We start from the raw sequence: 14,989 nt of genomic DNA on the forward strand, positions 1-14,989 counted from the left end.
CAGCACAGCATTGAAGGAATTCCTTTTAAGAATCACAGTTGCTTAGGTATTAGAACAAATTTAGTGCTTAAGTTATTTTTACTCCTTTTTAAACTGTGATAAATAGTTCTTCATTGTTCTTCGCCTAAAAAATAATTACTGCATATTTGGAGGGAGGGACTACAAGTTGTTTTCTTTTACTTAAGTCTTGCATCACTCTAGGAAGAAAGATTACAGTGTCAGGAAGGATATCACCTCATGAAAAAGTTAAACTGGTCTAAGTACCTGATTTCTTTAGATTTAGTTGCTCTTTACCTCAGAATGCCTCTTTGCTAACAGATGTCAGGTGTTGATCGCTTTAACGTCTTACTAAGGGCTGTCAGGAGGCTGCCAAACCCAGACAGTCCCACCCAAGAGTCTTTTAATTATGTTGGGTCAAGCTGCATTAGCCGGCTTTCTGCTCAGTTTTATTTTCGAACAAATGGAACTTTTTACCTTAAAGTTTTGATGTGGAGTTGGGGTAGGGAATGACTCCAAAAAGGTACATGTTTTAAGTATTGGCAGTTACTTTCTCAACAGATAAGCTGTGTCATTAACTGATGTCTGCTAGCAGGGTCTTCCAATTATGAGATACGGGGAGACTTAACAAATTGGGTTGTCTGGGTCACAGGTCTATAATTACTCTTAGCAATATTTGCTCAGAGACCATCCTAAAAGTTGTCAAACACTATTCAAGAATTTTGTTAGCCAGTTTGTTGGCAAACTGTGTGCTACTACCTACATGTGTCATGAACAGTGCAAGGAAATAGCGCAACAAAAAGAACGAACGAACCCTGGAAGATTCTTGATCATGAAAGAGCAAGCTCCATTCTCTTTAACCAAATTTATTCAAGGTGTCAAATATTTTCAGGGAGAACTGGATTTGTAGTGAATCTGAACATTTAAATATAAACTATGACATTCTTTGTTATCCAAACAGACTAATGAGTCTGAAGTGTTTCGATAAAAGGCACATCACACTGGCATTTTATGAGTCACATACAAATTTAGTGGCATGTCATAATTGAGGCACAGCAGGTTTTGTGAGAGAAGCAGTTTTAGAGAAAGAACTAACTTAATACATGTTGAGAAAAGAGGTGTGCTATTGTGTAAATAAGCTCTTCCTCAGGTTTAAACCAGGAGCAGCTAGTTTGAAGCTTGCTGCATCTGTTGCAAACCCAAATAAATTATTTTACGCCAGAAAGCTTTAGCTCTTTTCCCCTCAACTGTATCACTTGCTGTAATAAATATAGTGTAGACAAAATGTCAATTTTAATGTCTTTGATTCCACTGACACATGCTCCAGGAACCGTCAATTGCTATTATAACTTTACAGCACTAGAATTCCATAGTTCTACATACTTTATGCTTTAGTCACAAGTAGAGTTTTCAAAATAAGATAAATACTATATAGAGGTCATTTTCTGTTCTTGTAAGTGCTCAGCATTATTTTGGATTCTGATGCTTGAGGTTTTCTTTCTTAGTTTAATCTGTAATACTACTGTCCATGAAGGTTGGAACTGATGTGATAATCTGATATGTAGATTCCTCAAACAATAAGTTTGCATAGTTATATTTCTGAGGTATCATTTTGAGTCTCTGATCGTAGGGCATAAAGTGAATGAATAGGGTAGTGCAAATATATACATTAAAGAGAGGTGGTAACTCATCATGTGGGGACAGAGATAGCTGTATCTGACAAATGATGTGTGTTGCAAAAGCCACATCAGTACTTCTGCTCAAAAGCTGATACAGTTTTCAGTATATTGTCTTTATGACATGAAAAGACAGGGACTGTCTGGGATATGTTCCATTTTATGTGGCGTGAATCCTGAAGGTGCAGATTTGCCTTCTCCTTGAAGAGCAGTGATCTAATTTTTTTTTTCCCCCCATAACCGTCATCGGAAGTGGCCGAGAGAATGCAGGCAATGAGAAAATCTATAAATAGGAAATATAACAGTTATTTTGTAACCTGTAAAAATACGTATTCTAAAACTAGGAGCTCATAATTCGAGTGTGCATAACTGTTAAGAGTTTAGGAAGGTATGTTTAATTCTTGAAACTGCATGTTCAAATGTGCAAAACTTTTTGACCACATACTGCATTTTGATTCGTCTGTATGCATAGAGCGTGAACACAACCAATGTAAGATCCTTCCATGTGGTCCTTCAGAAGCGGCTCTCTGCCCTGACTAATTTGAACGCTCTGCAATACTCCCCACATACTGACACTGCCGAATCTTTTAGAAGTGGTGTGTAGGGGCCCTAACTGCTGCACTGAGGTAGCCAGGGCTCTAGACCAGGGGTGCACAGTTTGAAAACGGTCAGGAGAATATGACTCTTGCAGGTAATATGCCACCTGCACATTCCCCCAGGTAGCGGAGGCAGACAACAAGAGTGGATTGCGCTGAATGACACTTCTTTTTTGTGTCGGGGATCTCGGTTGGTTGGGGCGTTCCGTCGGGAGGATCATCCACGGGAATACTGTCTTGCCTTAACATTTCCCTGGGTTCATTTTGGTGGTTTTTGTAGCTGAGTTAAGTCACAAGAGAAGTGCCAGCTTAGTGGGGCATTTGATTGTTCATAATGAAAAGTTTTAGTCAGAGTTTTTAAAACAGGAGTCGATGAAGAGCTGCATGGTCTATTTTAAGGCAGTCTCTCCTGCAGACACCTCCTTTCAGGCATTCTCCGCCTGACTTCTGCCCACCCAGTGTAACATCACCGACTGCACTACACGTACTTCTGATTTACACCAGGGTGAGTATTTCAGAACCTCTGGGGCATTCAAGACTCATGTTCAGCAAGTAATTTCTGCCTTTTTTAATACAATGAACTGACACCTCAGACTGTGAAGAGTTCGAACTTTGGATCCTCTTCTGCCGCAGTATCAAAGTTTCTGTTTTATCACTGGCCTGTTTGCTCGCACTGGAGTTTTTATTCCGCTAGTCATTGATTTCCATGTGTTCAGATAATCAGACACTTGTGAACTAGTAAAATTCCAAGTGCGATACTACATTGCTGAAGGCAATGGAAGCTCAACATGACATGATTTAAAGACTTCAATATTCAAATCAGAATACAAGACAAAGAGAAGTCGTTAATACTAGTTTCCACTCCACTTTCAGACTTCTGATAAACACCCCGTCTGACTGTCTTTTATCAGATGATTTAATTCAAAATGGTACATGAAAGGGACCTACAGGATTGGACCCTAAGAGTTTAAAATGAAAATATTTTAGGAATATTTCAGTTTTAATAGGGATGTTAAATCTTTGCAGTGTTTTTTGAACTGATTTGTTTCCAAGGGAACAACAATCTGCAGCGCTACAAACCTCTTTAATGTTAGCACATTACAGGTAAGGAACTCCATTCCCTGGCAGTTTATCATTCTTTTTTTTTGTCAGAAAAGGCGCTCATCCATTTTTCTTTTTGTCCTCATTCTTCACAGTTTGCAGTATTACAGTAATTCTGACAGAAGTAGTACATATGACAGACTTCTAAGCAGTATTGACATAGCACTAGAAAATAAAAAATGTTTGAGGGATTTATTTTGGAACAGAAAGTAAGTCACAGGCTGTGCCACGTCGAGATACCGTATCCTCAGGTGCCATCCTGGCTGGGACAGCTCTGTCTACACACAGTCTCAGTTCTGTTTAGTTTTTAGTAACAAACATAAATCAAATCGGCAGGGGGGAAGAACAAGAGAAGAGAAAATTCATAGGAATTTTGACTCATCTGGCAAAACAAATCCACATGGGGAAAAATTCCCACTAAGAATTTAAAGCCTAGTTCTCCAAAGCTTTTCTGGGTGGTGTAAAAGTATCTAGGTATTCTGCTCTGCTAACCTGTAAAATACAGCTTCACCTCTGTGCAAGCTCTCACATAAATTCCTGTTAGCTGCACAGGAGATCATTTTGTGGTAAATGAACAACCCACGTATTGCACTTGTGGAATGTTTTCTTTCCGCGGAGTGTGGAGAAGTAAGCTCGGCAGGTTGTATGTGTTACATTTGTATGTATTACCAACCGATCACATAAATGGGTACGGTTTGGGGGTTTCTGTGTAAACAACTATTGCAGAGTTTCTTGGGAAACATGGGCATGTTTTTATGAAGTGCTGAACATCCATTCTTGAAAAATCGAATCTTGCCTAAGGCGTGCTTTTTATCACAGACAAAATGACTGTTTGTACAATCTAGATCATGGGCCTGAGCTAAAATGAAAATTAACTTTTATTGTGTGCTTATTCACATTGTATTTCGCAATGCTATTTGTTGAGTTAGATCTTTGGTTAAAACCAGCATGGAGAATGAGGGTTCATTTGTGGTTTACTTCTGGGATTTCAGTAACTATTAGTGCTCTTAATGAAGTAAGATGTTAGTTTAAATTATCAGAGTTTTAGCAGAATAAGCTCATTTTGGAAGCAGCTTCATTGACTTCAGTAGAATTGGTTTTGATAGAGTTCATTTTGACATACCAAATGTATTATTATTTTCTGAGCAAGTTAATAAGAAATGTGTGCTAAAGATGCTTCTTTTATAGTTAGAGGGAAAAAAAATAAAAAATCCAAGCATGAATTTTAACTTCTCTGATCTCAGAAACACTTACCCTGAACTCTGTTAGCCTGCACATTAGATACTAATTGGCAACGCTTCTTATTTAGATAGGTTAGTTATGGTTGTATGTTGGAAGGGAGAACATTTCTCCGTCGGCTCTTTGCATTAGACTGAAACATTAAACAATATTGGATAGGGAGAAATATGTATATGTCATGCCCAGTTCTTACCTATTTCACTGAACTTTTGAGGACCATTTAGGTGTATGTTCGTCAAGGTTGTTAGATGTATACTTAAGATCTTAGATGAAAAAGGGCCAACCTATATGGTAATTTTGGCAATGCTGTAGATTGTTTAAAATGAGTGAAATAAGAAAACTAAGACCTCATTATCAAATCAGTACTAATTCTGTTTCCTAATAATAAGAGCAGACATTAAAGCGGGATACCATCTTCTTACTGACTTCACAAGTTTTACCATATTTTAGCTGTGCTGTAAAGAAAAAAACATATATTGCCTAGTAAAAACCAAATAGCTAATATAAGTTAAGAATAAAGTAATTTCTTTTAGATCAAAAAGAATGGCTGATTAAACAAGGTATATTAACTGTATTGAGGTTTGGGGTGCATTAAGCAATTACAAGATCATACAGTTTTTGTTGTAGTGGCATTGACATGTTCATAGCTCATAGGTGAGGCAAAACAAGCAAAAAACCCTCCTTACTCTACTCAGTCTGTTGTCGAAAAAGATACACTTCTAAAAGTACTTCATTACTGAAACATAAAAGATAACAAAGCAGAATAGTAAAGCGATTAGCTTATTGATAATATTTAAGCAGTGCTCTTTTTGCTGATTTTATTATTTTGAAGTTTCCCACCTGTTGAACTCAATAGAAATTACCTCCCCAAATCACTGAAATTTAGAAAAGCTGCTTTCCCATAAATGCATTACCAGGCAGTGGGGGGGATTTATGTATGTGTGGAAGGCTGGAGAGATTCATGCATGTAATTCTGTAAAACAAAATCAATAACGCTGATGACAGATTAAGTTGCTAAATTTTGTAAAACTAGACTACTGCTTGGGTCATCAGCACAGCACTATTGGATTTTCTATGGTTTAATGCTGAAAAACAGGATTATTGATTTTAGGATTTTCAGCGTATCCCCTCTGGGAGTTCTTAAGCAGTCTTTATAATGCTTCACACTTAAGTTGACAACTGCAGTGACATAACTGTGTCCTCGCCTTAGTAATCATTTTCTAATCATATTGGAAAAGGCTGGAAATGGTTTATAAAATGATTATTCCAGAGAAATGGGGGAACAGGAGGGTTGTCGGGATGTCGCTTCTTTGTCTGGTGGTCATTGCTACCTGCCTGCCATCTTCCCTTGGAATTAACTTACAGTCACAGATTAAGACCTTTGACTGTCATAAATCTGCTTCCCAATATGTTTGACTGGCAGGGGAGTTCACAAGCCGCCCCAATATAAATAGGATTTTAGCACATCAGGTGCTGCTCCAAAGTAAAACGGGCTGTTTTGCAGTCGACTTTGTTGGTGTATATTCATTGCTCCTCTCCCGTTCCATGTGTATGCATGCCTGCGTGTGTATGCATGTGTGTGTGTACGTAAAGTAGAAGCTGAGATAGGGTAACAAAATGAACTACTGTATGCAAGAAATATATGAAGTGCACCCAGCTGCCGGTAGCAATTGCTACATGCAGTCCTCTGATTATTGCACATACATCGAAGATAATCAGGGTTACAGCAGTTGTGATGCTCAGGTCCTGCACAGTAACAACATATATATGGAACAGGCCTGGGCGGTGAATCAGCCTTATACCTGTAGTTACCCTGGAAACGTGTTTAAAAGCGAGTACTCTGACATGGACATGGCCCTGAATCAGTACAACCAACCTGAATATTTCACCGAAGAAAAACCTACTTTTTCTCAAGTGCAGTCGCCATCGTACTCTCAGAAGAAAGGTAGGGGCAATTTATTTAAATAAGAAAAAAAAAATAATCTCTGTTTTTGTTTTTGTTTTGCTTTAAACTTACAGTTGCATCAGTTGGCTCAGATACATCTTTGAATGTGAAGGCTGCCTGTTCAAAATTGAAAGCAGCAGTAACATAGGTTGCTAGGTGATTGTAAGGTTTTCTGTGAGCGATGAGGATTTCCAAGCACTTTTTCTTAATCTGTAAAAGACATTTGCAAATATATTGCTTGTTTTCTGCTTTTTGGGGCTATTAAATTCATTTGCTATTCACGAGTGAGCTAGATAAGAAAGTTTCTCTTCTGAAATGTCGTCATTATATATTCTGCATCTTAAAGCTGTGTTTCTGGTTACATACAAACCATTTGTGTGAGTCCTCGTTATCAGTAAATGTGAACTCTGTTTACTCAGCAACTCGGGCAAAATATTTTGAAAATAATGTGTGGGAAAACGATTACGTTTAATAGAGTTACTGTCTCTTAAGTGAAAACCATGTAGTTTCTGATTATGCAAAGCAAAAAAGACTGAAAATTCAAGAACATATCTGTGCAAGAAAGACTATTCTGCATCCAAAAAGTTAATCTAATCAATATGTTTGTGAAAGATAATCAGAGTGCAATATCTGCTCCCTCAGGGTTAAATCATTGCCTGTTTTTAGAATTTATTGTTTTGCTTTCAAGTAAGCAAAGCAGATTCAAAAAGAGCCCAAAATACCGACAAACACTTGGAAATGTTTTCAGTGTTATTTGTTCTGCACTCAAGCAAACTGACACATACAGAGTATACGTTCTCTGTGTTTCTTTAAAATCACATTATTAAAGAATAAAAATACACAGTCTGTTGCACCAACATAATGTCCTTTTTCTATTAAGACCAGATTTTCTGTATGCAGTTATCCGAAACCCAGATGAATCTGATGTAACTAGGTAGATAGAGAAAACACCATTTACTACTTTTAAAGTGGCTTTGTAGTAAAAAGTAGACTGTTTAATCTTATTAACTACATGGAAAACTGAGATATTTTCCTTTGTGCAGGCAGTATTCATTAGCACTTGGTGCAATAAATCTGTATGTTCGGTAGAAAAATGTCTTAGTTTTATACTTTGAACAGCATTGTATTTCATAATAAAGGAAATATTTTTTAAAATCTTGTTCTAGGAAGCTGTAAGAACACAATCAAATTGTAGACTAAATGTAGTTGTGGATGATGCATGTTTTTGTATTGTGCAACATTTAAAATGCTTTTTAGGGCTGTTTATCTGCTATTGGGTTTTAACTAATGAATTCGTAATTCTTTGTAGACTTCCCACAGGTGACGTCTGCTCTGTTTAAAGTTTTTGTACTTGTTTGGTTGAAGGAATACAGAGTTGTTTTTATAATCTGCTTGTCTGCCCTTGTTTTCTACTACCTCAGTTTCACTGAGAAATGGCAGTGAACTTTGGGGGAAGCCGGCTCTCAAGCAGGCTTTTAATTGCTCATTCACGGAGGCTGAGCAACGTGCTTTGGGATTCTTTAGAGCCTTATTACTGTGATAATCAATAAAAAGTTGCCTCCCTTCTGTCAAACCTTTGCAAATGCTGAGTTTGTTAAGCAGAAGAGATCTAAGCTGTGTGGGACATCTGCATCTTCTCTTTTTTTTTTTTTTTAATTTCCATCTTTTAACCAAGCTATCGTAAAACTAACGACTCTTTTAATCCTGTCCTAAGAACAGAAGGCTCTACACAGGGCATGTGTGTCTGTATTGATCCAGAATTGATTTTGGGGGGGACGAGGGAGTTTGTTAGAGAAGCCTTGGTAATAGCCCATTAAAGCAAAATTAAGTGCCTAAGTAGGTGTTCATGAGGAGTCTTGATTGTTGCAGTTGGTATTTCTGTTAGTTCCCTGAAATTTGTAGTAATCTCAGTAATATGCCGTTCGAATCAGATTGTACTTTACAGTAGCACATGGAGTCTTTTCCTATCAAATTTTTTGCTAGGTATTAAATAGTTAAAGTCTTCTTTTCCCTCTGGGAAGAAAAAAACATCAACATTTTACATGCTGAAAAAATTATCATTTATGAAGGGGAGTTTAATTACTTCTCTATATGTCACTTTAAAAGAATTCAGAAAATATCTTTAAAAAACAAGAACCAAAGACCCCAACAATGTGTCACTAAAGGAAAAAAAATAAGTATTTAGAAAGTATAGCCAGTTATTCTAAAATATAAGAAAACACTTAAGCTGCTCCAGTTATTACAGTACATTAAAAACTATTATTTCCTGATTATCTGTCACAAATTCTGATGAAAGACTTGAATTTTAAAGAAGAAAATTGTGCTCCAGAAAATCAAGGGGTGGAGGTGTGCTTTTAGCTTTGCATCTGCTTGTTGCTCTGTTATCTTTTGTGCTGTAGTGTACGCTGTTAAAAGGTAGCAGCACAATATTCGTGCAAGAGTTTACTGTTTTATTAAGGAAGCCCTTTTGGACCTGATCCTACCGTAGGAGACAGGCAGCCAGACACGCTTTGTTTTCTACGTGAGTCTGTGAAATCTGATGAGCAGAACAGGGCTCGCCATCGTGAGAACGAGGTTCTATTCCCAGTTCTGTCCTGGAGAGCTTAAATTGGAATATTTTTCCCCTCTTACGGTGCCACCGGCCGTGGTGAGCTCGGAGCACTGCACACTGGACGGGTGATGCTCCGGGGCAGCCCGTGCCACCCTCCCCTTCTGCAGATAGACAAAAGCATCCCTCACACCGCCCGTACAGTGAGGAGGAGTACCCAGTGACAGGGTAGAGTTAGTGCAGTCAGGAAAATACAAAAGAAATATGTACAGAGGTCCGGAAACCTCAGTATCCCCACGTTTGGTGTGTGCGCGGTGTTTTGGCCATTTGGACAGCGTGGGAAATAGGTCTGCAAAGTTAAAACCGGGATGAGAGTTGGCTTTCACGTCCCTTTGCACAGTCATTTCCCAGACAAAGTTAAGGAAGGATGCCCGCAGGTGTCTATGAAGTTAGGCTTTAACTTCAGGCTCTGTGCAGGCGGACCAGAAGTAATCAGAGGCTGCCCCCCAAACCAAGGGCTTGCAGGTGGGAATTCTTCAGTCGGGCTGTAGCAGTGCCGGCTCCTCAGCCCGGCGTCTCGCCTTGCTTCCCAGACACAAGGTGAGGTTAATGCCGCCTTTTTAAGGGCTCTTGGTGTGGTGGGAGAATGGGGCTTTGAAAGTTATTATTGTTGTTATTATTATAACTGTAATTGTCATTATTATTCCCCTTTATATTTTCTCAGGCAATTTACATGCAGCTGAGAATGCGTACTGTATGACTGCTAGAGTATGCCACTGAATTAGTCCAAACTGAGTTCTCAGCGGTGTGAAAACATTAGGGTACTTTCTGAATAGCTAAGAAAATGCAACGTGGAGGTTATGTCAAAATGTCTTCTCATCAGTGCAGAGAGTATATGTGCATATAATCAATTTACAAAAACACCGAGCATTTGTCATCTTGGCCTTTGCAGCAGAGCAGCTCCCAGTATGTTAACAGTTATTTTGGGCTTAAAAATGATTAATTTTGCTCTTCACCACCCATCTAAGGAGATAGCACTGATCAGAAAAAATGCATCTTATTCAGCAAATCATTATGCATTTGGAATTACATGTTTCTTTTTTAATAAAAATGTCAGTGGAAAAAGTGTTTTCAGCTCCTTTTTCTGTAACCCTTCCACAACCAAACGAAGGATGGGAAAGGGAACTAAGTCATACTTTGCTTTTGCATCAGCAGTAAAACTGATGTTCGGTGAGGCTTAGATTTCTAAATAAGTAAGTTACTTGCGATACTAAGCTATGGTCTCTAAAAACATTTAAATAATTTGGGGGAAAAAAATTGCGTGGTCTGACTCTTACAGTAGTGCATTTTATACCTGCAGTTGGTAATGGATGCAAGTACGGTACCGATCACAGCAGTTTAAGTGATAACACAGTTTGGGCTAAAATGTTTTCAGCACATCTGTGCAAAATGCACTACTGTTGATAAGGTTTCTGACTCAGCCCAAAGAACAGGGTTAATCCATAGAAAAGTCATTGAGGGAAAAGAAGCTATAAAAAATGTTCCAAATTCTATCTTTGCAGAATCTCCTGCCAAATTTTAGTAATTCCCGCAATCAAAGAATGTCAACAAAGATCAAAATTCTGGACAAGCAAGGCAGTTAGCTAACAAGAAGTGTGTGAATTTGTTTAACAACATTCTCGGTGCTTCCAAGCTCAATGGAGAAATAAGCAATTTTTCTCAGTGGGAGCAGTTTAAAGAAAGTGGGAAACAAGGATCAGTGTATCAACCCAGCCTTTCAGATCAATATTGATAATAGCACAAACAAGAATGGAGTATGCTTTTTCTCACTCAGCTGTATGCTTTCTCCGATAAACACTCTATTTAAGCTTTTTATACACAAGCGTATCAAGAATGATATCTGGATGGTTCTTTTAATTTTTTCTAATTTGCAAAGAGTTACAGTGTGACTATGGAATCAGTAGAACAGCAGTATGAATTTTCTTTTCAGTTCTAATACAGTTGGGGATTCTCAAGGTAGTAATTAATTTCATCTTTTTCATTTTCATACTGCAGTGTCTAGTAAGTGAATGCGAGCTTACTGATAAGTCCTGAACTCCTCATTTTAGTGAGTGGTCTCTAGTCACGGAAACCATACCAGATGGGAGAAAGAAAGATTTCAGGGAATATATTTAACACATGACTCTGCCAGTGTACGGTGAAAATCAAAATACTGAATAATGGTCTTAAAACACAAGTGTCCTTGTGCAATAGCAAAAAATGGCTTTTTCTGCTTGCAAGGTATAAGCCTATGGTGAATCAGAAACAAGCTAATGAGGAACATCTGGTGCACAGACATAGTTTGTTTGCATCGATGTCACTCATATCCCTGTGTGGTAGTCAAATACGGTTTGGGTCCTAGAATTTTTTTAAGGTGTGGTTTAATCCCTAAGCCAATATTATGTCATCTGTACAGAGAGAGACCTGGAGATGTAAAGTCTGTGCAACGATACTTCAACAAAACTGAAATCGGTTCGTTACTTTTCTCAAAACAAGTTTTTTTTTTAATGTGTGCCAGGTACAGAGGGAAAAAACAGTATCATTTTTCAGGGGTTGTTTTCATTTAAGTAGCTTTTCTTTGCCTTGTTGCGGGGGGCGGAGTCAAGAATAGCCACCGAGTGTCTCATTAGTGTCTCTCCAATCTGTTACACTGTGCAGGGTCACATATACTGCTTTAAGGTATCATTCCTGCAAACGGTAATTTGAGAGTGTAGGCATACAGTATTAATGAAACAGAGTACCTCAGATGACTGCATAGGTTAGCAGATCTCGTTCTGACCTTACGGCTGCTGGGGCAAACTCTGCGCGTTTTCCTGTTGAAGGGAATTGTTTCTTGCCATACCTCTACAAAGCTGCAGTTACATTTTAAAAGATACTGTAAATCACCATCAAGATTGGTTATAATGGATTATACAACCTATTCTTCTAGATACAGGCAACTGGTCCTGCTGAGTACTCAGCCTTGCCAAGGCAGTAAGATTAGGCGGACTGGCAGGTGGGAGTCTGGGGAGCAAAGGAGTTACTTCAGGCTGCAGGGGAGACACCAGACATGGCAGGTCAAGGTCATTCATTGGTGTTCTCCGCTCAAAGCAAAGATCCAAGGTGGGTATTGGGATGAACAATGTCAAGTCATACTTGACAGATAAAGTTAACTTTAAGGATCACATTATGGTGCGTGAGGATGCTATAACACACCAGACAGAGGCTTGAAAGACCAAGGAACCATACCGGTTATTATTGTACAGTTCAATGAGATTGGTGTTGCTTTTGAATGGTTCCCCTTAGCTATTTACTTAGTAGTTTTTGACCAAGAAATACAGGATGAAATATGAACACCAGAAATAGGAGCCTACCCAATGTTCCCATGAGATTTGTCATCATTCTTCTTTCATAAGAGAGCACGTGGGTTATTCTGTCCAGACAGCACCTGCTTCTTCCACGCAGGAGTTTTTAATTTTGGTTCAGAGTTATTAAACACATAAGATGCCAAAGTACTTGCTGATGTGAGAGGCAAGTCCCTGTTAGTCTGCCCCTCCTCTGTTTTCCCCAAGTGCTGCAAGGAGTGAGAGAAGTCTGTTGCTCTGCTTCTTCTTCAAACCATCCAACACACAACTCCGCTGCCATCCACGGCTTCCCCAGGTATCTCCATTGCACTATTCACAGCTTCCATGCAGGTACCAACTTTAGAAAAACACCGTTGAATTCCCTCCTGCTGATCCTGTTTCTAACTCTGAGTAGCAGCACAAATGCACTGAGGCTGCTTATCTGCACGTCTTACAAATGAAATTGCAGTGAATTTATACAGAGGTCACACTGGGTACTTGAAACTACTAGAAATTATTTACAGTGGACATTACAGTTCGTACGAACTGAATGTAGGTCCCCTTATTCCTCTTGGCATAATGTCTGTTTGTCTGAATTATATCTTTTTAAAACACTGCTGAAGGTCCAATTTTCTTACTTTCTGACCCCATTAGCTGTTGGAACGAGGGTTAAAAATTTACAAAAGTGTGGATATCACTCTCAGATTTGTAATAGAAAGAAAAAAGATATTTATTGCACACTTTTATTGCCAGTGATTTCTTGGGATAAGTTTTCTATCCATGTTTCCTGTTGAATCAGTAGAAGAGTTCAAAGTATGTGCTTACCTTGTGACATGGGCACAGTCCTGGAAAAGTGATGAACATAACATTTAACATTTAAGTAGCTTAAATAGCTGGCACTTAACACTTCCGATACAGCAAAATTGGGAATGTGGTTGGATGCAAGGATGCCGTTTTTAATTTCTGACTAGGAGTGTCTGTGGGAAATTTGTCTTTTCTGCTAGATTGGAGACTGTTTCCTGGGTTAGATAAAGTTACGAAACCAAGGAGATGGACACCAGTGGTTACATGTGCAAGCTACTGTATATATTTAAGAAAGCGGTTTAGACAAGTGGTCTGCTCCTCCAGTAGAACAAAGCTGCCATTACATGAGCAGTACTAACCAGATTATATACTTAATGAAATATCAAGGCATTTAATTCAGAAGTAATTCTTGAGGAAGCAAACCAGGGATACTGAATTTTAGAGGACATAGTCTATGCTACGCTAAGTCTGCGTTTCATGAATAGCAGTAATCAGCAATAACAAGAATCCATTAACCTTTACGAGAAATTTAGTGGAAAATTCTGCATCCCTTTGCTGACTCTGCTGCCTCCTCTATCAGCTCCGTGTTGTGTGTGTGTTGCATGTGCAGAGGCAGGTGTGAGCAAAAGGGGGGCAGGATGGAGATAATAGCCTCTGCTAATCCCCCACTGGCATAATGTCCATTAGGAGTCAGTGATGTAAATTAGAGTTGAAACCCCGCTGTCTCTCTTCCCTCAAGGTCACAGAACCAGCTCCACATGTCCACCAGCCTTTATCCAAACGCAACTTGTTCACAGTGGAGAAATACAACCTGAATGTAAATCTGATCTTTTGCCATATTACAGACTGGTGTGATACATCAGTAAGATCTCTGCTCATTCCCCGACTCCCCTTTCAGATGACAGTAGGAGTATTGGCAAACCTGAGATGCAGGTACCCGGGCATGGCTTCAGAGTGCTCCTGCTTCCCAGCATTGCAGAAAAGGGATGTATGTTCCTCTATAATTTGAGGTTCTCATAATTATGCTCAAACTAGACATACAAAGTAGACCGTACAAATACTTTCTGCCTTCTTCTTTACTTTCTCCTAATCCACTCACCAGCCCCCAGAAAGTTCAATTATTTTCAGCTCAGTTATTTTCAAGTATTTTCTCTCTGATTTGGGCTTTTCTGTCTGGAGAACCTCTGGCAAGTGCAGCCCTAGGAAGGCACTTTCATTTAAGCTGTCTGTTACTGAGCTGACCCTCTGGCATGTTAGTCACAGGAAGATGACGGCCAACCCCTTTGCAGCATCTTCCAACAGCCTTCTGCTGCCCTGAGTCTTGTTGCTGGTTGCTGTCCGTGAGCCTGTGGTGGTGCTGAGTCCCTGCGCTGTACCAAGCCATACTGGTTTGAGGGCTGCACAAAGACAACAAGCTTGGAGTCCAGTCTAACGTGTGATGCTACAGATGGGTTCAGCGAGCCAGCGGCAAGGGATAATGTTACAGGCAGCCACATCCAAAGGACTCTCCCTCATTGCACTCATAATTTGCGCTCAGCCAGTTGGCAGGTGATGCAAAACTGGGAGGAGTGGCTGGTGCACCAGATGGGTGTGCTGCCTTTCAGAGCAACCTCAGCAGGCTGGAGAAATGGGATGAGAGGAATCTCTTGAAGTTCATCAAAGGGAAATGCCAAATCCTGCACCGGGGGAGGAATAATAAATGCAGCAGTATGGGCTGGGTG

General features: G+C 39.4%; 1 protein-coding gene across 12 annotated transcripts in view; it reads left to right on the forward strand.

Annotated features, from left to right (window-relative positions):
- Nucleotides 1-14,989, forward strand: part of THRB (thyroid hormone receptor beta) — a 164,039-nt gene that overhangs the window by 125,750 nt on the left and 23,300 nt on the right. The window contains exon 1 of one of the 12 annotated variants that reach the window (XM_076331168.1): nt 3,998-4,028. The exons of 10 other annotated variants lie outside the window; for them this stretch is intronic. In XM_076331168.1, coding sequence (XP_076187283.1) covers nt 4,016-4,028 — 13 coding nt within the window. In that variant the 5' untranslated portion in view covers nt 3,998-4,015. Of the gene's footprint in view, nt 1-3,997; nt 4,029-6,193; nt 6,555-14,989 lie in introns of those variants that run through there. One more of the 12 variants, XM_076331179.1, reaches the window with a different exon arrangement.

Source organism: Aptenodytes patagonicus, chromosome 2, assembly GCF_965638725.1.
Source record: "Aptenodytes patagonicus chromosome 2, bAptPat1.pri.cur, whole genome shotgun sequence".
In the NCBI taxonomy this organism is placed as follows: domain Eukaryota; kingdom Metazoa; phylum Chordata; class Aves; order Sphenisciformes; family Spheniscidae; genus Aptenodytes; species Aptenodytes patagonicus.